Raw genomic sequence first — 24,966 nt, forward strand, 5'->3', positions numbered from 1 at the left:
GTCTCAGTTTCCTCATCTGGGCAATGGGGGGCATGAGAGCAACCTCCCATATGTCTCTCAGCGAAGTCAGATCCTCCTTGATAGGTGTTCATCATGACCACTACGCAGAAGCGGGGTTGAGCCTGCTTCTCTGAGCTCAGCCTCAGTTTCCTCATCTGTAGAATGGGGACAGTGATAGTCCCAAACTTACAGAGGTTTTTGTGAGGACTCTCTGAGTTCATATAGGGAAAGCACTTAGACCAGGGTCTGGAACAGAGAGTGACCAGGTTAGCGCTTGCTGTTTCGTTAATGCATTAAGGACCCCATTCCCAGGGCAAGGGAAGAGGACCTAATATTTGGAGACTGCTACCTATTCCATGTCATCACCCTGCCAGGTTTTCTCCTTTAGTCCGCAGAGCAAATCAGAGTGTTGGCATCATTTTCTCGTTTAATAGGTAAAGAAACTGAAGCTCAGAGAAATTGTCACACAGCCAAAAATTAGCAAACCAAAATTTTTTATTGAGATGTAGTTGGTATACGTTATACTCATTTCAGGTGTACAACATAATGGGTCCCATTAAGTCTAGTTAACATCCATCACTACACATAGTTACAGTTTTCTTTTATTTTAATTTTGTTTTATTGCTTAAAGTATTACAAAGAGTATTACATATGTCTCCTTTCCCGCCCCCCTTGACATTCCCTGGCCTCCCCGACCCCCCAGTGTCTTATGTCCATTGTTATGCTTATATGCATGCATACAAGGCCTCCGGTTGATCTCTTACCCCCCATCCCGCCCCCAACCCTCCCAGCCTTCCCGCTGTAGTTCCACAGTCTGTTCAATGCTGCTCATAGTTACAGTTTTCTTCTTGTGATGAAAACTTTAAAGAGATGCTCTCTTATCAACTTTCAAATATGCAAACACAGTATTAATTAACTGAAGTCACCATGTACATTACATGCCCAAGACTTATTTTATAGCTGAAAGTGTGTATTCTCTGACCCCCTTCACCCATTTTGCACACCCACTAATCTGTCCTCTATATTTGTGAACTCGGTTGTTTGTTTTGTTTTTTTAGATTCCACATATAAGTGAAATCATATGGTATTTTGCTTTCTCTGACTTATTCCACTTAGCATAATGTCCTCAAGTTCCATCCATGTTGTCACAAATAGCAAGATTTCCCTTTTCTATGGCTGAATAATATTCGTGTGTGTGTGTGTGTGTGTGACATTTTCTTTATTCGTTCATTGATGTACACTTAGGTTACTTTCATATCTTAGCTTTTGTAAATAGTGCTGTGATGAACATGGGGTGTATATGTCTTCCAAGCTAGTACTTTTCTTTTCTTCAGATAAATACCCAGAAGTGGAATTTCTGGATCATCTAGTAGTTCTACTTTTAATTTTTTGAGGAAACGCCATACTATTTTCTATAATGGAAACCAAAAATTGTCAAATAATAGTATTGAAGTATGTTTAAGTATGATAAAATTCACGCATTTGGGGAGTACAATTCAATGATTTTTTAGTGACTTTCAGCATGGTGCATTTATAACTATGAATCAGTTTTACAATATTTTCTTCACCCTAATAAGATCCCAGCAGCCCATTCACAGTTAACCCTGTTCCCACCCCCAGACAACCATCTGTCTCCACGGATTTGCCTGTTCTGGACACTTCCTTTCAGTGGAATGGTGCATTCTGTGGTCTCTTGGTGGCAGACTGAATTATAACCCAAGCCATCTTATTTCCAGAACACTCGCTCTATGTTTACTCTCATTTCCCACCTGCTGGCGGATTAGATGGTTTGAGTTAGTTTCTTGCTCAGTTAGCAAACTGCAGTGTGCCAGACACTATTCTAAGCCATTTACAAGCACCGAGACATTTAATCCTCATAGCAATCCTATGAGGTGCAAGCTCGTATTGTGCCCATTTCACAGATGAGGAAGCTGAAGCACAGAGAAGTGAAGCAACTTACCCGAGGGCACACAGCCTCCAAGTGGTGAAGCAGAGGCTGGGAAGTCTGTGCTCTCATCCCCTGATTTTTATGGGCTCATTTCTCTACTCAGCTGGCTGCACTCATTTGTGGGCCTTATCACGCCAGGGATCTCGGGGGTTGACCTTGATCTCCCAGAACAAGGTCAGTGGGAGATGGGGTTGAGGGGGTGTGTGTAGACACCCGAATGTGATTGCTTATTCAGAATCGGCTTCACTTAGCCTGCTTGCTCACCAAGGGGCCTGGGCTCCAGAAAAAGCTATGCATCCAGCCCAAAGGAGCAAGCCTGCTTGTGCTCCCAGAGTGAGTCAGGCTCCTTGGCACCTGCAGGAAATGTGGGTCAAGGGCAGTTGGTCAATTCTGATTTGGAACCAAACATATCCAGGGGAGAGTGGGCCTGCAGCCCTAACACCTCGGCCACCACAGGCCCCACCCAGCCTCCCAGCGGCCTTTCGGTATTTAGAAATGCCAGTGTCCCCTGAAGAGTCCTCCAGGTTTTCTCAGGCCTGCCTTGGAGGGGAGCGAGAGAGGAGGGAGCGGCCACTTTGCTGAGCTCCCTCTGTCTCGCTAAGCTCTCATATCTGCTGCACAGAGATGGGGCTTATGAAAGACAGTGAAGTCTTCGGAGGTTTCCAGCCCTTCCCTACTGGGAGAACTTGTGTCAGTTCATCTACCCCCCTCCATTCCCAGAAGGCTCTGCCAACTGGCAGGAAGGATCTGGAAGGAAAATTGGGGTCAATAGCCCTTACCTCAGAGAATTGCTGTGAATATAGATATCCTGTGCTAATTTGTGGCTAAATCAACTAATCTGAGCCTGGGGATAATCCTAGAAGGCATGTACCAGAATTATCCCCCTTTGACGCCTGAGGAAACTGAGACACAGAGATGTTATTTTTGTGCCCTGGTTAAATGGTAGATCTGGGGTTCAAACCAGGTGCCTGGTTCCCAAGTCCATGCTGTTAACTCCTGTCCGGTGTCAGGAGCCTGGTGCCGTGCCTGTTAACCCCACTTGGGCAACATAGGTTCAGCCTCTTTGGCCTGGCAGGATCTGAAAGAGAAAACAGAGCCTTGATCACGAGAAATCAGTCACCCAAACGTCTTCCCAGCCTTTCTGGGGAAAGGGTTTATGCCCAGAAAAGATCTCTTAAATCCTGGCCTGGTTTCTTCCCTCGAGGGACCTAGGGGATGCACAGGAAGCTGAGGTATGGGACCCCCAAGGCAGGGCTGTGGTGGCAGGAGTGAGTCTGCCTGTGGCCTCCACTTCCTCCTCAGTATAGTGGGGCAATAGCCATTCCATTCGTGCCCAGCCAGGTGCCAGCCACACTACAAGGTGGATGAGGCTGTGGCTTTGAGTGTTGGCACTAGTGATAGTTCTGCACCTTCCAGTTGCGGCCCAGGGAGCAGTGGCACACACACATGCTCTCCTGGGTGGTGGCAGCATGAGGACATCCCTTTTTTGGGAAATGCTTCCATTTATCCAGCAGTCATTATAGAAAGCCCTAGAGATGCCTTCGCTCACCGTCACAATAGCTCTGCCAGCAGGTACTGTTACCCCATTCCACAGATGAGGAAAAGGAAGCTCACAGAAGTTAAATGACTTGCCCAAAACAGATAGTGAGTGGCCGCTCAGCGATTTGGACGAGCTGCTCTGTCTCTTCAGAGGGAAGGGGTGGGGCAGTCGGCCCTGATTGCAGCTCTCCCATCCTAGTCACCTACAGTGGGCCAGGTACAGGCTAAGCACTTCAGCACCCCCTACTCCTTACCAAATGCCAGGAGTGGGTATCTCCATTGTCCCCATTTTCTGGACGTGGAAACTGAGTCCCAGGGAGCTCAATTCACTATCCAGGAAAGCTCTAAGTGGCAGAACGGGGGCCTGGACCTCAATCTGATTACTCCAAGCTATCCCTCTACCCACTGCCCAACGCCCGTGTTCACCGTGAGGCTGGGAGAGGCCAAGGCAGGCCCCAGGGCCCTGGCAACCACCCTCACACAGCTCTTCTCCCTCCACTCCAACCACCTAGAAATTCCGGAAGTTGGTGATCCCCAGTGCTGATCTGAAAATGAGAGGCAAGCTTGGGGCAGGCCCACGGACGGTGATGGTTAATGACTGTGACGCCAAACTCAAGGGCGATGGGACCATTGCCGCCATCACAGAGAAGGAGACGCACTTCTGAGTGTCCACCTGCCACCTCGGATGCCGCTGCTTCCTTCTCCTTCCCCGGGGGTATGAGAGAGCACCTGAAAGCGTACTTCACCTAATGATAGAGGCTTGCTCGTTTTGCACAGGACTTATTAACAAGTTAATTTTAAGGTGGCTGTGTACACTGTTTTAAAGTCACATTCCCCTCCTCGCCCCCAATTATCATGTAAGTAACATTACGAAGAGTTAATACTGTACAGGGACTAGCCGAATCTTGTGCTAGGACACTTTTAACCGGTGTTTTCTAGGGGTTAAGAAAAAAAATGTATCATATGATCAAATTTTTATACTCAGGCTGTGGGCGGGTGGGGTGGGAGCGATGCCTGTCCTCCTGTCAGCCTTTTATTCAGCCAGTCCATGCCCCATGTTTGTCCCTGCCCTTTGCTGCCCGCCTCCTCACCACCTCCAGGAGTGGGGGGCTTTTCCTTCAAACCCTCCCTTCCCCATCCCCAACCTCTTAGCAGTGGGTTTGCAGACAGCACGGCTGTGTCCCGAGAAGAAAAAGTCCCCTGGTCCTACTGAGTGGCTTGGGCACGCCCTTCCACTCCCTGGGCCGGTTTCCCTGTCTCCTAAATGCGAGGGCTGGGCCAGGCGGTCCCCAGGTCCTTCCCTGCCTGGCAGCCTCTCTGGGGGATTCTTGCTGATGCCTTGCTGGCTTGCAGATCTGCCATTCATCTTGGATGCTTCTGAAGACTCTCAGGTAGTCATCCTTGCACCCACCCTCCACCAACTTGTTTTAAATCAAGTTTATCATGGAAACAATGTGGTGGTGATGTGTGTTTTCCCCAAAACTCTAGTTTGATTTCACCCGTGAGTGGTCTGTGCTCTGGAGACCAGCCATGTTCTGACCCCTGTCAAGCTCCTCCTGCTCTGCCTCTCTCACCCTCAGCTCTGCCTCTCTCACCCTCAGCCCTGCCTCTCACCCTCAGCTCTGCCTCTCTCACCCTCAGCTCTGCCTCTCTCACCCTCAGCCCTGCCTCTCCACCCACAGTGGCGCTGGCTGGGGTTGCCTGGGCGCTGGTTTTCAGGCTTAGGAAGCAGCCTCTATTCTTCTTGCAGCTGCACATCCGGCCGATGTCCCAGCCAGGAAGGACCTGCACTGTAGGACGTTCCCCCAGCCTCTCAGGAGAAGGAGCTATGGGGGCCTGGAGCCTGGTTTCATCCTCCAGCCCTGCCACATCTTCTCCCCCTGGCTGTCCCAGGCAGGCCCTCCTCTCTCCTCTGCCATCCTGATACCTCCGTTCCTCCCCCTCCTTCCTGTCACCAGCAGAACCTTGGAACCTTGAGGAAGCTTCTTCCCCACCCTTTTCTGGGGAGCCTTCCTGCAGCCTCTCTGCCAGGTGCTGAGAAGCCTCAGTGCTTACGAAGGGCAGCCTGGGCTCCCTGCCCCTCCTCTGTGCAGGCCCGGGCTCTGGGGGAGGCTGGCTCCTTCCATAGCTCTCTGGATGATCGCTCTCCTTTTTCTTTAATTGGATTTTACATCAAGCCTCTACCTTGGATTCTGAGTTATTTGGGGAAAGGGAAAGTGCATTCTTCTTTCTTTTTTTTAAATCCTCACCCAAGGATATTTTTTCCATTGATCTTTAGAGAGAGTGGAAGGGGGAGAGAAAGAGAGGGAGAGAGAGAGAGAGAGAGAGAAAGAGAGAGAGACAGAGAGATGTGAGAGAGATACGTTGACTGGTTGCCTCCTGCACGTGCCCCAACCTGGGCCAGGAATTGACCTGCAACCAAGGTAGGTGCCCTTGACCAGGAATCAAACCCACAACCCTGCAGTCCATGGGCAGACGCTCTGACCACTGAGCAAACCAGCCAGGGTGGCAGGTGCATTCTTTATCCTTTTCCTTTATGCTCCCAATTTTATTTGGTGGAAATGCAAGCTTGGTCCACACTGAGGCTTACGTTTCCTGTAACAAACCTGTGCGATTGACTCATCCAAAAGTTCCCAAGCTCCCAGCTTCTCTGCTCTGGGCACGGCCCCCATCTTAGCCCACGTCTGCTGAGAGGGATGTCCAGTGCTGCCCAGGCAGGTGGGACACCTGGTTCTGGTTCCCCTTTTGCACACACAGCCAGGCCTGCCTGGCCCCTCCCTGAGCTCTTTGATCTGGTGGACCCAGGAAATGGACCCAGGAAGATCAGGGCTCAGCTGGGCCCCCTGCTCGTGTCCGCTGTTGTCTGCTCTTCTCCCAACAGGTCCTGGGGAGGGCGTCTCCCTGCTGCTGCTGCTACGGCTCTCCCCCCACGGCTCCCACGGATGCTCAGCCCGCAGCCTCCTGGCACGCACTGCACTGTACATACATCACCACTTAACGTCTCACTCACTTAACACGACTAACAGGGCAGGGCGGAGGGAGGGCCTGTGTTCTTCGTTTTTTTGTAATTTCCTACTAGTATTTGGGTAACTTTGTGGGGGGTGGGGAGGGGAATGTGGGGGCGAGGGAAGCATCATTGTGAAGACTTTTTTGATATTCATTAGAAACAATACATCCTTTCTGAGATATTTACAGTATTATTAAAAATGAAAAAGGTTGTACTGTTTTACGTAATGAACATTTTTATTGGGTATTCAAAGGGCACACCGTTGTCTGCTTACTCATTTTTAAAAATTAAAGGAATGAACAAACTATAAGCAAAGTGATACTCTTTCGATTTTCTTCCCGATTTTCCTCCCTGCTATTCCTGCAAAAGCGTCTTGGTTCCTTATTTGGAGGCTGCAGTCTCAACTCAGGATTGCAAACTGGAAACACTCAGGGGTGTTTCAGATCACACTTCCTTCCTCATGTTTGCCATGCATTGAATGTCCACTGTGTGCTACGTGCTTTATAAGCTATCTGTGTAATCCTCACAACAACCCCATAAAGGAGGCACTTCCCCACTCTATTTATTACTAGAGGCCTAGTGTATGAAATCCGTGCATGGGTGGGGTCCCTAGGCCTGGCCGGACATCAGGGCCTATTGGGGTTGTCTCGCACAGTCGCAATCGGGGCCGGGCTGGCCAGGACCTGCCAGCTGCTGGCCAGGGCCTGACGGCTGCCAGCCAGGGCCTGGGGCTGCAGGCCAGGGCCTGGGGGCCTGCTGACTACCGGATGGGGCCTGCCAGCTGCTGGAGGGGGCCTGCCAGATTGGGGGGAGGGACCGTGGGAGGTTTGCCGGCTGGAGGGAGTGACCAGGAGAGGTTGGCTGCCTGTGGGAGGTTGGCTCTGGGAGCACACTGACCACCAGGGGGCAGCTCCTTCGTTGAGTGTCTGCCCCCTGGTGGTCAGTGCGCATCATAGCGACTGGTCGACCGGTCATTCCAGTTATTCCGGTCGTTCGGTCGTAAAGGTCGCTTAGGCTTTTATATATCTAGATTTTTCCCACATTACAGATAGGGGAAATGGAGCACAGAGAAGTCAAGCCCTTTGCCCAGAGTCACACAGCTAGTAAACAGCAGGACCAGAAAGAGAAGTCAGGTCTGTCTGACCTCAAAACCCAGTCTTGATCACTATGCCTTACTGTGTCTTGTGCTGCAAATCCCCTTCACAATAGCAACAGCAATAGCTGCCGCAAAGCTCATGCACCTGTCCTCATAGGCAGACCTGCATGTGTGAGGCAGGCAAGGTGGGGGAGAACGAGGTGAGGATTCAGAGCATGCAGCCTAGGTTTGGCTCTAGGCTCTTCCCTTGCCGGCCTCGGTTTCCTGAGCTCTATAGTGTGGCACAGTACAAGTCTACCCACTTCTCTGGGCCTCAGTTTAGCCATAGATAGAATGGCAAGAAAATGAGACCCAGATAGGGAACATAGCTGGTTCAGGACTCCCCTGGAAGTCCTCTGCACCGTTTCATACTCAGCCCCCTGCTCCGTCTCATGCTGTTAAAAATCAAATAAGCCCTTGGTCTGGGCACCTCATTACTCACAAGGGAGCAAAGTCAGTCCTTGTTGCCAGCTCCTGGCCTTCTCTGCCTCTCTTGAATAAGGCCCACTTTGTGGGGCATGCTTGGAGAAGTAATGCACGCACTTCTCTCAGAGCTTCCAGGCTAGCTGAAGCGTCAGAACCACCCCCATAAGAAACTATAAGCAGGAACCCAGAGCTCAGGGGATGCTAGGGGTGGCAATAAGAACTGTTTATTGGCCTGGCCAGTGTCACTCAGTGGTTGAGCATCGACTTATGAACCAGGAGGTCACGGTTCAACTCCTAGTCAGGGCACATGCTCGGGTTGTGGGCTCAGTCCCCAGTGGGGGGCATGCAGAAGGCAGCCAATCAGTGATCCTCATCATTGATGTTTCTCCCTCTCCCTTCCTCGCTCTCTAAAATCAATAAAAAACATTTTAAAATATATTTTTTAAACTTTATGAATACCTACTATGTTCCAGGTATCGTGTGCATTACCTCATAGGAGCCTCACAACAAATCTAAGAGGTAAGTATTACTAATATTTTTCATATAAAGAAACTAAGGTTTAGAGACTAAATAAATTGCCCAAGGAGATATCAGGTATACCTGAAGGCAGAGGAGCTGTGTGGGACCTGGTTTGCTGGGTCTAAATAGAGCTCACATACCCAACCACCTAACCAAGGATGTGGGTCTTGAGCTGCACCTGAGGGATGGGGAGAGTCCTCCAGGCAGGGGAGGGCACTTGAGATGAGGGAATAGCCAGAGCAAAAGTAAAGAAATGACGTTGGAGGCAGAGGGTGGAAATAAAAGTCCTCCCCATCCTCGGTCTACTAATACAACTTTACCTGCTGTGAGGCTGGGGTGGCCTCCCCAGTCTCTTCGATAGAGCACGGGGAGCATGCTCATCAGGGATGGCACCTGGTGCAGGTCTTGACACCGAGTAGGTGCTCCAGAGGGCAGCAGCTTCAATGAACAAGTGCCCAGTTGCCCCAGAGTGGAGAGCCACAGGAAAGGGAATAAATAAGCATTGAAGACTCAGTATTGGAAATCATGCTGGGCCCTTTCATGTGGTACCATGCCCTCAGCCACCCTGTGGGTCAACATGGTGTTCACATTCTACCAATGAGGAGACGGGCTCAGAGGAGCAGAGTCCACTATCCTGGGTCCCAGAGCTGGCTAACGGCCAAACTGCGGATCAGCCCTGGGGGTCCCTGGCTCCAAGGCCATGCACTTGCCACAGCTTGCTTTTGGGAGCCACCACATGCCCCCATGACCATCAGCATTGCTGGCTCACTCAAGGCTACAGAGCAATTGGTGGTGGCGGAGGCCCTGTAGGGAAAGTCTTTAGGAGCCTTGAAACACCTTTGTTGACACAAACAAACTTTGAACGACTTCGTAGTTCCCAAGACGTGTCGCTAGAGTTCACTGAGATGGATAAGGGGATGTTTGGGGCCAGTGAGAAGCATTGAGAGTGGAAGGGACCAATTGGGGCCCCTAGAGATCTGGGAGGTGGGGAGGTCCTAGGGATCTAGTAGAACTAGGTGGAGCCTCAGTGGGTGCTGGGGTCCTTGGGAGTTGCCAGGGGTTGAGCTCACTGGAGGGTGAGTAGGAGAGTTATGGGGACCTTTGGAAAAATGAAGGGTCATGGGGAGCACTTCAGAGCCAGAGGGTTATGAGGAATTATAAGAAGGATTAGGACCCTTGATCACTGGGGCACTGGAGCCGTTCAGAGTTGTAGGGGGTCCTTGGGGTCACTGTGGGAAGCATGACTCTGAAGAGCACCCTGCAGAATGCAGCCTTGAGGAGAGAGGAAGTGAGGAGGGTGTTAGAAATGCTTTCAGAGGTGGCGGGGGGAGAGAGGGGAGGGTACAGACAGTGGAGCTGGTGTGAATGTGAATGAAGAAGGCGAGTGCCCAGCCAGAATTGCACTCCACAAGAGGCAGCAGGCAAGTTGGGCCTGGGCCAAGGATTTCATGACCTTCGCCTATTGAGATTAGAGCAGGCTTGGCTCTTTTGGAGAAACTCCACCTGCGTGTGTCAAGCCAAGCCAACATCTGGCTTTTCTTATTCCCCCAGGAATTTTCTCTGCCTGCCTTTTGAGTCTCTTTCCAAATCCAGTCACTTCCAACTGCAAAGGGTCTTGCAGCCTGGTCTAAGCAGGAACATGAGCCTCCTCAGAGAAGGGTGGCTTGGGAGAAGCCCAGCAGTGGGGCTGAGCCTGATCTGAGAGAGCCGCTAGTCAGATGGTGGTCAGAGGGATCAGAGGAAACAGTAGAGCAAAGGCCAAGTACCATTTATTGACCACCTACAGCATCATTTGTTGAGTACCTACCATGCACCTGGGAGAGGGTCAAGTATTAGCCTCAAAACAACCGCAGCAGCTGTGATTTGTTCTCGTTTTACAGATGGGGAGACACCTGGATAGGTAAGTGCGGGAATTTTCCCAACGTCACAGACGAAGCTGGAATTCAAAGCCAGGTCTATCAGACCCAGAGTCCTTGGTTTTCTTCCTCTGTACCAGGCAGGTTAGCTCGGGTCTCTACCAGGGAAGAATGAACCCCCAGGCTCTGGTGGCAGCAAATCAGCCACCAGGTGGCACTGTGGCTAAACCCAAGCCCTTGCCCTAAGGTCCGGGCTGGGACCAGAGAGGTCAGAACTGGAGCTAAGGAGGGTGCCTGGAACTAGAGGGTCCAGAGGCCCCACTCTGGGTGCCCAGGTGAAGGACAAAGAGGTGGCTCTTGGCAAAAAGACACAATTCACTCTTCTCACCCGACCCCTTCCCTAGCTCCTATTTGTAGCACTAACCCAACAGGCAGACACGCCTACATTAGTTCTCAACTCCCCCACTCACTTTTATACTCCAAAAAAATAAAATCAATAAACTTGTTTTTTAAATCCTCCGCTCACCACTGAAAGGTTGGTTACTGGCAGTGTGGCCTCAGGCAAGTGACTTCACCTCTCTGACCAGTTTCCTCATCTGTGCAGATGGACAGAAAAAGCCCTTTCTGGCAGGGACGTTGAGACAGTTAAAGGAGGCAATGCCGTGCCAGTGTCTGGTGGTATCTAGAATGTCATTCTTGTTACATGTCGCTCTCCTCAGGACGAGAGGCCTAAGGGCCCCAGCCAGCGCCGGGAGACCTGCATCCTTGTTCTGAACTCTCTGTATGCCTTGGACAACATCACTTTGCCTCGCTGGGCCTCAATTTCCTCATCTGTACAATAGAGCTAATCGCAGGAACTCTCTTTTGGTTGTTCTGAAGGTTAACTGAGATAGTGGCTTTATGGCATGTGTTTTATAGAGCTCCAAATAAACAGGAAAGGTGATTATTGCAAATATTCTCCCTAAAGATCCCAGGTGGTGTGGTTAGGTGAGTACACAAATGGTGATAAGGTATGAGAAGCACAGGGCAGCCCCTTGGGGTCTGACCAGGCATGTGGGACAGGCTGTGGGTTTTGCTCTGACCATGTGCCAACAATGGCAGAGGCCCCATCAGCCAGACCCTGCCTTGGTACCTGCCCTGCCTCCCCCTAGTCCCTAGTTTCCTCCATCTACCTTGGAGTCCTGCCCTCAACCCATTTGGACACAAAAATCTAAAACAAAGATGAGAAGGCCACATGCTGAAATGTAGATGGTGATTTTCTCGGAGTGGTAAGGTTTGGGCTGATTTCTATTTTTTTCCCTTTTTTTCTACACCATCTAATTTTTCTTTACAAAAGAACATCTATCGCCTTTATATTCCAAAAAAGTAAAATCAATAAAGCTATTTTTAAAATCCTCTCCTTACCAATGAGATGTCGGTTACAAATGAAGGCTTGCGGGGAATGAGAAATGACTCTCAGATGGTCGGAAGGAATGGAGGGGTCGCCGCTGCAAACATCCCTGCAGGGCCCTGGCTCTGGCCTCCCTGGAGGATCTGGGCACCCAGGAGCCGAGCTCAGGATGAGGGAGAAGCAAATGGAGCAGCGCTCCTCATCTGGGCCATGTATCCTCCACAGCAATAATGGCCTTCCAACAGCTTCGAGCTCGTCTCAGGGAGCTTGTCGCAGCTGTTCGAGAAAGAGAGAAGGAAGCAAACATGCAAGGCAGGCACACTTTGTTGAAGGCTGAGTTTCTGCTGATGACTGCCACCCCTTTTATCTCATCAACCCCCCTCCTCACACATGCCCCTCGAGGGAGCTAGCATTATTAGTCCAATTTACAGGAGAAGAAACTGAGGTGTGCACTTGTACCTCTCACTGCCTTCTGGGTTTCTTTTTCTTTCTTTTTTTTGTTTTCGTTTTGTTTGGTGTCTGTTGGGGGATCTCAAACTCAATTTTGCCAGTTCATCTCTAACTTTCACTCCCACCAATCTGTTCCTCTTTATTTCAATAAATGACACCCTCACCCAACCACTTCTTCATTCCGCAAATATTGGTTGAGCACTCACTATGACCCTGCCCTCCTGGAGCCTGTATTCTGGTGGTGGACAAGACAATGAACACTTTAAAAAGTAAAAATATATAGTATAACAGAAGATAGTAAATTATCTGGCTAAAAATAAAGGGGCAAAGGTATAGAGAGGGCCATGGAGTATGGGATGGGTTGAAGTTTTAAACAGGAAAGCCTCTCTGAGAAGGCATTGGAGGGAGCCTGTGGCTGTCTGGAGAAAAACATTCCAGGCAGAGGAAAACAGCATGTGCAAAGGCCCTGGGGTGAAAGCTTATCTTCAGTGATTCCAGAACAACTAGGAGTTCAAGGTGGCTGAAGTAAAGTGAGCAAGGGGAGACTGTAGGTGAAGTGAAAGATGTGGTGGGCAGATCACAAAGGGCCTGGGGGGGGCTGGTAAATGTGAGATGAGGGGCCATAGGAGGCTTTTGAGCAGAAGAGGGACATTATCCAATTTCTGTTTTAACAAGACCCCCTCTGGGTGCTGTGGGTGGAAGCAGGGAGACCAGTGAGGAGGTTGCTGAAATCCAGGCAAGGGATGATGGGAGCTGGACCAGAAAGAAAGAGAAGAGGAGATATGATCCGATTCTGGACATATTTGGAAAGTAGAGTGACAGGATTTCCTGGTGAATCTGAGGTAGGATGACTTAGATGTGGGACCAGGTGAACAAGTGAGAAATCCTCCTCACTCCCCACATTCTATCAGTGAGTCTCCTTGGTTCTTCCTCCAGGAAACCTCTCAAATCCACCCACTTTTCTCCATCCCAGCCACTGGCCTGGACCATCCACTCTCACCTGGACCTCTACCATGGCTCTGCCTGGGCTGCCTGCCCCCTCTCCTCCAATGAGCTCTCCTCTTGTGATAGAGCATTTCACAACTGTTAGTGCTCCTGGACGGGTGGACCTGAGCCACTTCCTGCCGCACTCCCGACTGCTCTCGAGGAGCTTTCCTTCTGCCGAGAGTCTCCACTCCAGAAGGAAATCGGGGTCAGTGGTACCAACATTAGAGGAAATGATGCTGGGTCTCTGAAAAACTCACAAAGTCTGTCACTCAGGCATATCGCCTGCCAGGGCCAGCTCCATGATAACCAACCATCATTCAAAGGAGACGGGGATGACAGACCTGGAGTTGGCAGGGAGGGCTTCCTGGAGGCAATGGCAGAGGCTGGGCCTTTGAAGAAGCTCAGAGATTAGTGAGGGCTTTGGCATCTCACAGATGTGGGTTTGAATGCTGACTCCCCCACTTACACCATCTGGGTGATCTTGAAGTCCCTTTACCTCTCTGAGCCTCAATTTGCATCATCTGCAAATTGAGGCCAATAATCTTCAGGCCTTGAGATGTTTGCAAGACCTGGGTGTTCTATTAGGGTCCTGGCTTAATCTAGGATAATGTCTCCTAAGGTCCCATAAAAGGAATAGGTACAAGCTTTAGAGTCAGACAGACTAGACGCCCATCAGAGCTCAGCCACTTAGCCCAGTGACCTAGGTCAAAGCCCCCATCTCTCAGAGCCTCCATCCCCTCCCCTGCAAAATGGAGCCCACCTCTCACAAAAGAAGCAGCTGTAGGTGCCCAGCACATAATAGGTGCCCAGCCAAGATGCTAAAGAACTTGGTCTTCACTTGGAGGCAGCTGGACCCGCTGCCTGAATGCCCCCCTTCCTGGCCTGGGGCAGCTGCAATCCCGGTGGGGTGTTTTTATCTCCAAGCTGCAGTGGGCTCTGCAGAGCTCCACGAGTCCCTGGGTGAGGACAAAGAGCTGTTGTTCCCGTGGATCTAAAATTGCCTCCCTCTGATTGCCGCTATACAAACCCAGGCGGCTGCTCGCTTCCCCCATCCAGTGGGTCTATTTCAAGAACACACTGATTAGCACTGATTGCGCCTTGATTATGGCAAGCGCATCACCCAGCCTCCTCCCCAGCCTCCACGGGGAGTACATGTTCCCGCTCCGACCACAGCCCCCACTGGCACCCAGGGGCCACCAGACGCATGAGTGTACAGCACACTGGGGCTGGGGTCCTCATTCAGCCTCTACTGCTGGTGAGATCTGGGCAGGTCTCCTCCCCTTCCCCTCAGCCTCTAATTCCTCCAAAGCAAAATTCTTCTGTGCTCAAGAAGGCACCCAAGAAAATAGTGCCTAGCAAAATGTGGCTTTAATGGTGGGCTTTAGACATTGTAGCAGGTCATGATGGGGAAGGACGCGGTCTGGGCCAGGGGAAGCAACACTTCAAAACATTCCATCACACACATACACACAACACACACACACACACACACACGTATATACACACATATGCACACGCACAAACGTGTGTACACCAACGCACACAAACTCATAGAAATGACTCCTGCCTCTGCCTGTACATGAGGCTGACCTTGGTGGAGTGGGATTGAACTTTATAATCAGAGCTTCCCAGTTGCCTTGGGCACATTATCACATGCAAATATCACAGCTGTCCTTTGAGGCACATATTTTGTGTCCATGTGCAGGTTAGGACCCTGAGGCTAATGAAGGTAATCAATCATCCATGGGCAGGTATCAGTCTGGGGGGGCTGGGGGAGGATGGTTGCTTGGCAACTGCTGGGGTCCATCTGAGTGTCTGGCTGGCTGTGTGAGGTTTGGAGCCAGCAACCTTCTCTCCCTTTCCCCAGTCTCAGACCCCACCCCCCAGCTCTGCCTCAGGATGGCTGCTGGGAATGGTGACGTCAGGATCTGCACCAAGGTCACTTCAATGGCAAAGCCTATGCTTCCCACCACCTTGCAACCTGCTCAGGGCTCTTCACTCCCCTGAAGGGGAACCGCGAACGGGAACAGCGCATCAGCCACCTCATGCCTGCTAGCTCTTTCTACTATGCCAGGCCTGTGTGGTCCTGGGAAAGGATTTTCCCCACCCAGGGCCTGTTTCTTCTCCTGTAAAATGGGGGTTTGACTCAGGGTGCCCGAAACTCTAGGCCATTGCCTATGGTGGATGGGCTGATTATTGGAATAACCTGGAAGCACATTTTAAAAATAAAGCTCTGGACCCCAACCTTAGAGATCTAAAATCAATAGGCCTGGGATGGGCCTAGGAATTTATGTTTTAAGATACTCTCCCGGTCAGGATCCATGGTTTTGTCTGACATCAGTCAATTCTGTCCCCAGACTCCCTCGCACCGCCACCCCACCCCCACCCCAGCCCCATCCATTCACAATGCCTATCTGTTCCATCCATTCACAATGCCTATCTGTTCTTTCAAATGGGCTCCAATCCACCAGTTCTCTGCACCTCACTGCTCCCTGCCTCCAGTCCAAGCTCTAACCATTCTGTGCCCAGACCAGTGCAGACCCTCCTCCATGGACTCCCTGCTGCCACTCTGGCCCCCTTTGGTCCATTTTCTTTTTTCATTATTTCCCCCTGTAGATTAGTGCATTTAATCAAGTGTGTCCAGAACTAATTATGTATCTGTGACTTTCCCACTTCCTCTCTCTCTCTCTCTCTCTCTCTCTCTCTCTCTCTCTCTCGTTCTCTTTTGCCTCCCAAAGACTCCACCTCCTAATACCATCACATAGGTCTGTTTGTTTGTTTGTTTATTCATTTTGGTTTTGTAGATTCCACATATGTTAGATAATACAGTATTTGTCTTTCTCTGTCTCACTTACTTTCACTTAGCACAATATCCTCTAGGTCCATCCATATTTTCACAAATGGCAAGATTTCGTTCTTTTTTATGGCTGAGTAATATTCCATGGCATATATGTACCACATCTTCTTCATTCATTCACCCATTAATGAACATCTAGGTTGCTTCCATATTTGGTTATTGTTAGTAATGCTGCAATGAACATGGGGTGCATATATCTTTTCGAATTAGTGTTTTTTATTTCTTCAGATAAATACCCAGAAGTGAAATTGCAGCTCTATTTTTAATTTTTTTCATGAATCTCCATACTATTTTCCAGGGTGGCTGCACCAATTTACAATCCCACCAATAGTATACAAGGGTTCCTTGTCTCTACATTCTTATGAACGCTTATTTGTTGATTTACTCATGATAGCCATGCTGACAGGTCTCACACCTGGTATCTCATTGTGGTTTTAATTTGCATTTCACTGATGATAAGTGACATTGAGCATATTTTCATGTATCTTTTGTCCATCTATATGTTCTCTTGGAAAAAAATGTTTATTCTGGTCCTCTACCCATTTTTTAAATAGGATTGTTTGTTTTTTCCCATGTAAACTTGTATGAGTTCTTTATATATATTTTGGATATTACCCCCTTATTGGATGTATCATTAGCTAATATTTCTCCTACTCAATAGGATGTCTTTTCATCTTGTTGAAGGCTGTTTTTGTTGGTCCATTTTCTGCACAGCAGATTGAAGGATCTTGAAATGCTAATGTGACCCCAATACTCCTCCCCCTTCCCCCCAGCCTTAACCATCACTGGCTGCCTATTGTTCCAGGGATAAAGACTAAACTCCACTTTATGGCCAATAAGACCCTGCATGGCCTGGCTTCTGCCTCCTCTCCAGCCTGAGGAGGGAGACACAAGCCCTCGGAAGTCCTCCTCTGATGTCCTTGTGTAGAGTAGAGTGGCATCGGGGCCAAGGAGGAGGCCCGGCTGTGATAGGAGGAGGACACAGAACAAAGGGAGAGCTAGAGGAGGCCTTATTAGGTCAAGGTTTAAGAGCACAGGCTCTGGAGTCACACAAGCCTGGGTTCAAATCCTGGCTCTGCCACTTTCTGTCTGTGTGACCCTGGGTTACTCACCTGGCCTCTCTAGGCCTCCGTTTCCTATCTGTGAAGTGGAGTTAAAGCTAGTTCCTGCCTCCCAGGGTTGTTGTGAGGATTTGATAAGCTAATAATCCATGCAGAGTGCTTAGCATGAGGCCCACACACACTGGGTTCTTAGTATCTTTATTAGGTGGCTAGGAATTGGCCTTGGTCCCAAGCTTGCCATCTATACTTGGGGTGGGGGATTAATGTCTGAGCCATCTCTGATAGTCTAGATGAGCCCTCAGGTGGAGGAGGTTCTCCAGGGCTAAGACTCCCCGCAGATCCATTATTTTCATAATCCTCCCAATGCCTCGGCCAGGTGGGGATGATTGTACCCCAGTGTTACACATGGAGAAACGGATCTCAGGCCTGTGAGGCCATATTTGATATTCTGTAGATTTGAGGCTCCAAATCTACAGAATATCAAACAAGGCCAGGGCTTGAATTCAGCTATGTAGGATCGTAAGATCCCCCTCCATCATCTGGAACTGGGCCCTAGCTTTGGGGACCCTCATGAGGCTGGCTCAGGGTCTCCAAGGCCCATGCATAGGATGTGAGAGATAGGCAGGAGCATTCCCAGATTCCAGGATTCTGCAGACCCCTCCACGCCTCACCCACCTCCTGTTGCTAGGCAACAGCTGTTCTTGGCTGAGGGTGCAGGCAGAGGTTGAGCAGAGGGAGGCTGAGCAGCTGGTTTTGTCCTTCACAAAGATGCTGGTGGAAGCTGTTCCTCAGAGACTTGCCCAATGCTATTGGAGACGAGGGTTAACACATCTTAGCACCAAAATGTCAGAGCTGGCATGACTCTTAGAAAGTCAGCTCATAAAGAGCACATGCACCATAACCCTCCATTCCTGAGCCAGGGCAGACATTGCTAATCAATGACCACACTCCTTCCCACAGAGCCCAGTCTTAGCCTCAGGATTCTTAGCACAGAGGTCAGGCGGTTCTAATAATGAATCAGAGCTGGCATGCAAGATAAACCTAGTCATTATCTCTTATCTACTGTGATCCTCTCATTTGACAGATGGGGACACTGAGGCAGGTTGAGTTGCACATGGAGCCTGGGAGTCAGATAACCTCAGGTCTTAGCCCTGTGGGCAACTCCTTCACTTCTCTGAACCTCAGACTCCATGTGTGTAGACAGGGTTTGATGATTGCAATCCCTCCCTGTGAAAAGTAAATGGGGCAAACGGGGCAGTGGGTGCAAGCACTCCCAGGATGCCAAGCACAGAGTGGCCCTGGAGGAATTTTCTACCCCTTCCTTTCTTTCTCGTCTGTCTCCTCCAGGGCTTGGCAGTAGCCAAGCTGAAACCCACGATACACCTTCCTCAGTTCTGATTTTGCCAGCCACTCCATTCCCGGGCAGATGTTTGCTCAATAAATGGGTTTAAATGTGAGGGGGTGATGGTGGGGTCAGAATTTGAGCTCACCGGGTCCTTGGTGTGACTGGAGGAGGAAGGAAAAGATGGTCACCCAGGGGCAGGTATCAGGCTGAGGAGAGGGAATGGTTGCCTGGCAACTGATGGGGTCCACCTGAGTGTCTGGCTGGCTGTGTGCGGTTTGGAGCCAGCAACCTTCTCTCCCTCAATTTCTTTCTCTCCCACTCCCCAGACTCAGATCCTACCCTCGCCCCCAACTCTGCCTCATGATAGCTGCTGGGAGAGGACCTTCCAAGGCTCCCCGCCCCCTTTACAGCACACACATACACACCACATACATACATGCTCATACACATACACCTCGTGCACACATGCACACGCACGGGATGATTTTCCATGCAGAGCTGCTTGCTTTCTCCCCTTGAAATGTTTTCATTGTCATCTTGATCTTCTCGTCTCAAATATGACCATTCCTGACTGAGCCAAGGAACATAGCAAGTTCTGATGTTGGCAGAAACCACGAGGGCCCCCAGGAGTGGGCTGAGGCTGGTAGTCCTGCGGACGCCAGGTGGCTGAGAGGAGGAGAGCAGCCATGGGGATCAGGCATTGGGAGCCCCAGTGATCAGTTCTGCTGCAGCCCAGGGCTTGGTAGGTTTGTCCCATCTGCACGGAGGAGCCCAAGGCCTCCCTGACCCTGGCCTAGTGGCCCTCTTTGTCCAGCCTCTCTGCCTGCGCTGGTTCTCATGGCTCCTAATTTGGACGAAGGACTTAGCCTCAGCCTTTGTGTGTCTATTTTGATGGGCTTGGGCACTCGCACCAGATCCACTCCTTCCCAGATTTCTTTTTATGTTTTGTTAAAATCATCTTTTCACTATGAATAGGTCGGTCCCTTTTGTCTTCCACTTGCAAAGGATCCAAAAATGGCAGTTAGCCAGGACCGGGGGCAAAGACATCCAGTTGAAGCACAGGTTTGAGATTGTTCATTAATCATTTAAATCCTCACTAACAGAATTCTATTTAGCACCTACTATGAGCCACGTACCGTACTGGATGCATGCCTCCTGCCCATGGAGTATATATGCCAATAAAGCCATCAGTAAATAAATAAAATGATGATAATGATGTGTGCTCAGAAGGGGTTAAAGGCCTGAGGCTGACTCTTAATGTTTCACAATCTGGGGATTCAAACCATGCAAGGACAGCTGGACACTGGTCCCTGGTCACTAAGACCTCTAGCTAGAACTTGCCTTCGACATTCAGATTGGGCCCTTGCTTAAAATGGGACTCCCAATCTCACCAGAACCTTCTAAAAAAAATCCAGGTTTCTAGGACCCATTCCCGGTTTGCCAGTTCAGCATCTCCCAGGGAATTCTGGATTTTTAAATAAGTTTCTTTGTGCCTGGGAGCCACTGCTCTGGAATGGGGACCTGATGACCCCCAGTGTAGGACAGAGGTAAAACCTGGGGCGCTGGAAGCAAAATCCTAGTAGACCTACTGTGTGACCCTGGGCAAGTTGCTGAACCTCCCTTTCCCCATCTATAATGGGAAAATTGACTATAACTCTGGTCCCTCCTTCACTGCAAGAATTCTTTACAAGGAATGTCAAGTTCCTGACACACAGTGGGTGCTTAATCAATGGCAGAGTTTTCACAGCTGTCTCTGAGGTATGTCCTTGTGAATGTTTAGATAGAAACTGCCAGCAGTAACAGCTCCCCAAATGACTTATCGGAGCCTGCCGAGCCGTCCCCTCGTTCCTGTTCAGATGGGCATGCTGAAATCTCTCAGGCAGGTCTCCTTGGTGCCGATGGCTCCAGACACGTGCTTTCCCCAGCAGAGGAGAAGAGGGAAGGATTGTCCCAGGGTCCCTGGCTCTGCTGTGGGAGGGGGCAAGCCCATTTACCCAGTCTTGCTGGGCAGGGGAGGAGGGGCCGGAGGAAGGCTGAAAGAGAGGAAACGAGCCCCAAAGTGGGTCAGCACAGCCTTGGACACTAACCCATTTCCACTCCCTCCTGCTCACAGACCCGCCGGCCCCGGGACTGTCATTCTACATTCATTCCTCTCCTGCTGGCAACGTTGACCCCATTTTTTATCTCTTGCCAGCAGAGGCAGAGGGAGGTGTGAGCAACTGGAGCACAGACCACGGGGGCTGCAGGGAGGGCCTGACCGTTCCTGCTAGGTGTTCCAAGAGGGTTTGTCACCCAGGTGTCCACTGTGTTTGGAGGGTGGATTCTTCTGGGGGTCTGGGTGGGGGGCACTATCATTGTCAAAATAATGCAGGCTTTAGGGCAGCTAGATGTGGGTTATAAAACCAACTCCCCCGCTTCTGGGCCGTGTGGTCTTGTGCAATTAGTTTCATTTATTCTGAGCCTCTGTTTCTTCATCCATAAAATGGATTGTTGCAGAGGATAAAAGAGATGATGCCTATACAAAGCCTTTCTTCGGGCCTGTGGAGAGGAGTGTTCCATGAGCAGTAGCTGTGATTCTCGTGTAACAGAGGCTATAGGCCTGGCTTAGGAGTCAGTCAGACCCAGGCTGGAAACTGGGAGACGTGTGATTTGGAACAAGTGGCTTAACTTAGCCTGTTTCTTCATCTGTAAAATGGAGACACTCTGCACCCAGGTCTGTGAGGATCACCTGCAATGATGTTTGCAACAGAGCCTCACGCAGAGAAAGCTCTCAGCCCCCAACAGCTATTACTACTGATCATCAGGAATTAGGTGTGAAGCTATTCACTACATGTTTTCTGAATGCTTCCCTACATGCACAGCACTGGGATATAGCAGGGACTCAGAGGTAGAGTTTGCTGACAAGTGGATCGACAACCCCAGTACAGGTAACTCCCCTCCATTCTCGACCCGGTGTGGGGAAACCTGGCTTAGCCCACTTCCTTTGCTCTCCAGAAGAGTCTGAGGGAGGGTGATGGAACCCAAGTTACCCAGTTAGGGAGGGAAGCCAGGTGCCCCAGAATGCCATGCTACCTCACTGATGGCATCTGCCTCCCTTGGTGACCCTTGACCCCTGCCCACCAAGAGCGGGCCTTGTGCCTCCAGGGAACAATGCATTGAGAAGCAATCAGCGGGCACTTGTGCTTGGCCAGCTTCCCAGTTATCAATGACCTAGCAACTCTCCTGTCACAGCTGCTGGAAATCAAGCTGCAGAGGGCACTTGATCTGGGCAGCTATTTCTTGGCAGCTCTAGTGCCAATATTTCCAGGCTGTGAGATGGAGCTCAGCTGGGTGATCAGCCAAAGGCAGAGCAAAGAGCCTGGAGGGGTCTGCAGAGAACAGTCTCAGAGAGGCCTGCAGGCTGAGGGCCAGGTGCTGGTGACACACTCTGCCCAAAAGCCCTCCCAAGAAGTGGCCTCAGCCCATTGCTGGACACATGCTGCGGGGGTGGAAATGTTCCAGGATTCCTCCAGGAAGGTCAGGATTTGGGGTAGCCTCGGAGAGTAATTAGAGACTCAAGCTTGGGACCCAGGTTTGCATCCAACTTTTGCCACTTACTACCTGTGTTTCATTTGTACCATGGAAACAACACCTTGCAGGGTGGTTGGGAGGTCTATATGCGTTCATATATGTAAAATGATAAGAACAGGACTTGGCATATAGCAAAGGCTTAGTAAGTGTTATCTGGTATTATTTTCAGGGTGAGCAATCTTGCCAGAGGCAGGGAGCACAGAGATGAATTATGAAGGAGTTGCCTAAAGGAAGCCTATACACTGTACGTGGCAGATGTGTTTTGGTGCCTAAAATGCATCTGACAACTCTGATTCCGACTCACCTGCTGTTGACGCCTCTGAGGTCAGCAAGGCTGTCTGTGCAGGCTCCTGTGCACTTTGCTCAAGCACGTGTCGGAGCCTAAATGCAAAGGGTGCTCATGGAACTTATTGGGACTTCATGCATGTGCAGCTCAGAAGTGCAGGGGAGTCAGCACCCAGGAAACCCTGGACAAATGAAGGACTGGAGCTGATGGGCAGTTCTGGGGAGGGGGGTCTGTATACGCTCAGAAAGTGCTGGCAGATTTGAGCCCCTGTAGCCACAGTGCCAACTTGCATCACACATCCTTGCATGAGCTTCTCTTCTTTCTGGAGCTCACCCTACCTGCTCCACAAATCCTATGCCCTGAATCTCCTTCCACACAAACCACCTCAAACAAACCCTCACCTTAGATTCAGAGTTCAGGGGAGCCTGAACCTGGCTGAGGAGCCGTCTGCATGCGATGTGACCTTGTGCAGGGTTTGGTTTCTTTGTCTGCTCCATGAGTGGTTGGACCTTTGTGACAGTGGCCTGGGGCAGTGAATGGCACAAGTGCTGGAGGTAATTCTGGGTGATCTCCCTCCATTGTTCCCCCCCTCACTGCAAGTCTCTCCTCCATCTATCTCCTCCCCTCGCTCTTCATGATTTACTTCATCCAGCACGGTGTGTGGTGGCTCAGGCAGCCCAGGGACAGGTGTTTGTCCACACACAAAGCCACAGGTGCATGTTCACACCTGTAAATGTGTAGTCAAGGTTTGAACCCATATGAACACCACATGAAAGGCACAGGCAAGGATGTGCAAGTCCACTGTGCATGTACATGTGAGTGCATGCTTGTCCGGACTGCGGCCCAGGAGTTCTCACACCGTCTAGCCACTGCTGCCATTAGGCAGAGGGGTTCAAGGTGTCCACAACATGAGAGGGAGGCCCACAGGTCACCTGCCTGCACTGCAGACCTGGCCAAACAGTCCCAGGGAGAACAGCTGAGGGCACGAGGAGGTAGATGTGCTCTGGCAGGGGTGGTATGTAGAGGGATTAAGGGGGAGGAAAGAAGGAAGGAAATTGGGTACTGGTACCAAGGGTTTCACAGAGTCATCTCCTTTTGTCCTCACAACAACCATGAGGTAAGGATTATAAGCCCACTTCACCGATGGGGTCGTGGAGGGGGAACTTAAATAGATTCTTCAGTTCAAATCCTGCATCCACCATGCACAAACTTCGGCAAAGGGCCAAAAGAGCGTCTTTGAGTGTCAGTATGCTCATCTGTAAAATGTCGCTAGTTATTCCTACTCAGGATTCTAGTGTACGTCGGTGGGGATGGGGCGAGGAAAATGCATACAAAATGCTTTTAGCCTGGTATCTGGCATAGAGAAGTGGTTGTAAATGAGGGTATGCTTACAACTAGGATGGCACAGAAGGGGCAGAGACTATGGGTCCAGTCCACTCCCTTCTCCCACATCCCTGTCCCTTTGGTGGCATTGGTCAGCCCCTTGCCCTTGGCAACCCAAGGGTGCAGGCAGCATTCCTGGAGGCCTTATCCTCGCCCTTCCCCAAGTGCACTCACCGCTCAAAAGCAGAACCTCAGGGAAGGCAGTTAAGGTCGCAGAGCCCCCCTCTCAGAGACAAAAATAAAGTGCGTAATTGTCAGAAGCATTATGGAACTGTCAAAGGTATATGAAATCTCTCCCGTGAATTTTTAATAAGTCAAGGGCCTAACTATTCAGTGACAGTATAAAAATGACAAACATGTTTATGAAGATACCTTTTAAAAAGAAAAAAATATTGAGCTGTGGGATGAGTTTCCAGAACCAAAAGCCAAGGATGCAGCGTTTCAGGACCATGGAGAGCGACACTGGGCTCCTCGGATCCGGAAAGCAGCAGCCAGGACCTCTGGTTCTCCACTCCAGTGGCTTCCAGCTCCAACTGCAATTGCCTTTGTGTGAACCACGGGAAGAGCTGCTGACCCCGTGGACTGCGGCCTCGGCTCCCTAGACTCCAACTCGCGGTGGAAATCACTGAGTCCAGTGACCCCATCACTACTGGAGAGGCTGGGGGCGCATCCTGATGATAATTGTTTGTCTCTGAACAATTCAAGGTAACTAATCAGCACCATGATTCTGGCAGCTGTGATTGCTAATGGAGTTAGAAACTGTCAAACTGAAGGTAATAATTGTCTCTCCTTTTTTCCTTCCTTTTAAAAGTAGTTAATTAGCATAATCAGGGTATAAATGGGCCAATATTCCTAACCCAATGTGGGAGATGAATATGAATGATGGTGCCTTCAGGGTCCCTGGTAGAGATATCAACAGCAGCCAGGAGTTGGGAGGAAACAAGTGATCAGGAAATGTGTGTGTATTCAGGAGTGTTGCTGTGTGACCATCCCCAGGAGATATCGCTCTATGTAAAATGCACCCTTGTTTTCAAGGCAGCAGTGTGCGTCTTGGCATTTTCCCAATCCATCCTTTGATGGATATTCACTGAGCACCTGTTGGGAAGGCAGCCAGAACTTGTTCTTGCCACCCCCCACCAAAACAATGACGCTCACACTGTGCTCCCCATCCCTCATCCCTCAAACCCTCAACCTCTTCCCACTCCCA

At 50.3% G+C, this 24,966-nt stretch overlaps 1 protein-coding gene across 1 annotated transcript in view; it reads left to right on the top strand.

Moving 5' to 3' along the window:
* SLC6A11 (solute carrier family 6 member 11) overlaps nt 1-4,530 on the top strand; it is a 104,116-nt gene extending 99,586 nt beyond the window's left edge. The window contains exon 14 of the mRNA XM_081105732.1: nt 4,000-4,530. Within this exon, the coding sequence (XP_080961858.1) occupies nt 4,000-4,152 (153 nt within the window). The 3' untranslated portion in view covers nt 4,153-4,530. The remainder of the gene's footprint in view (nt 1-3,999) is intronic.
* Nucleotides 4,531-24,966: the final 20,436 nt, after the last annotated feature.

The sequence above is a fragment of the Myotis nattereri genome, assembly GCF_964212035.1.
Source record: "Myotis nattereri genome assembly, chromosome: 14".
Lineage (NCBI taxonomy): Eukaryota > Metazoa > Chordata > Mammalia > Chiroptera > Vespertilionidae > Myotis > Myotis nattereri.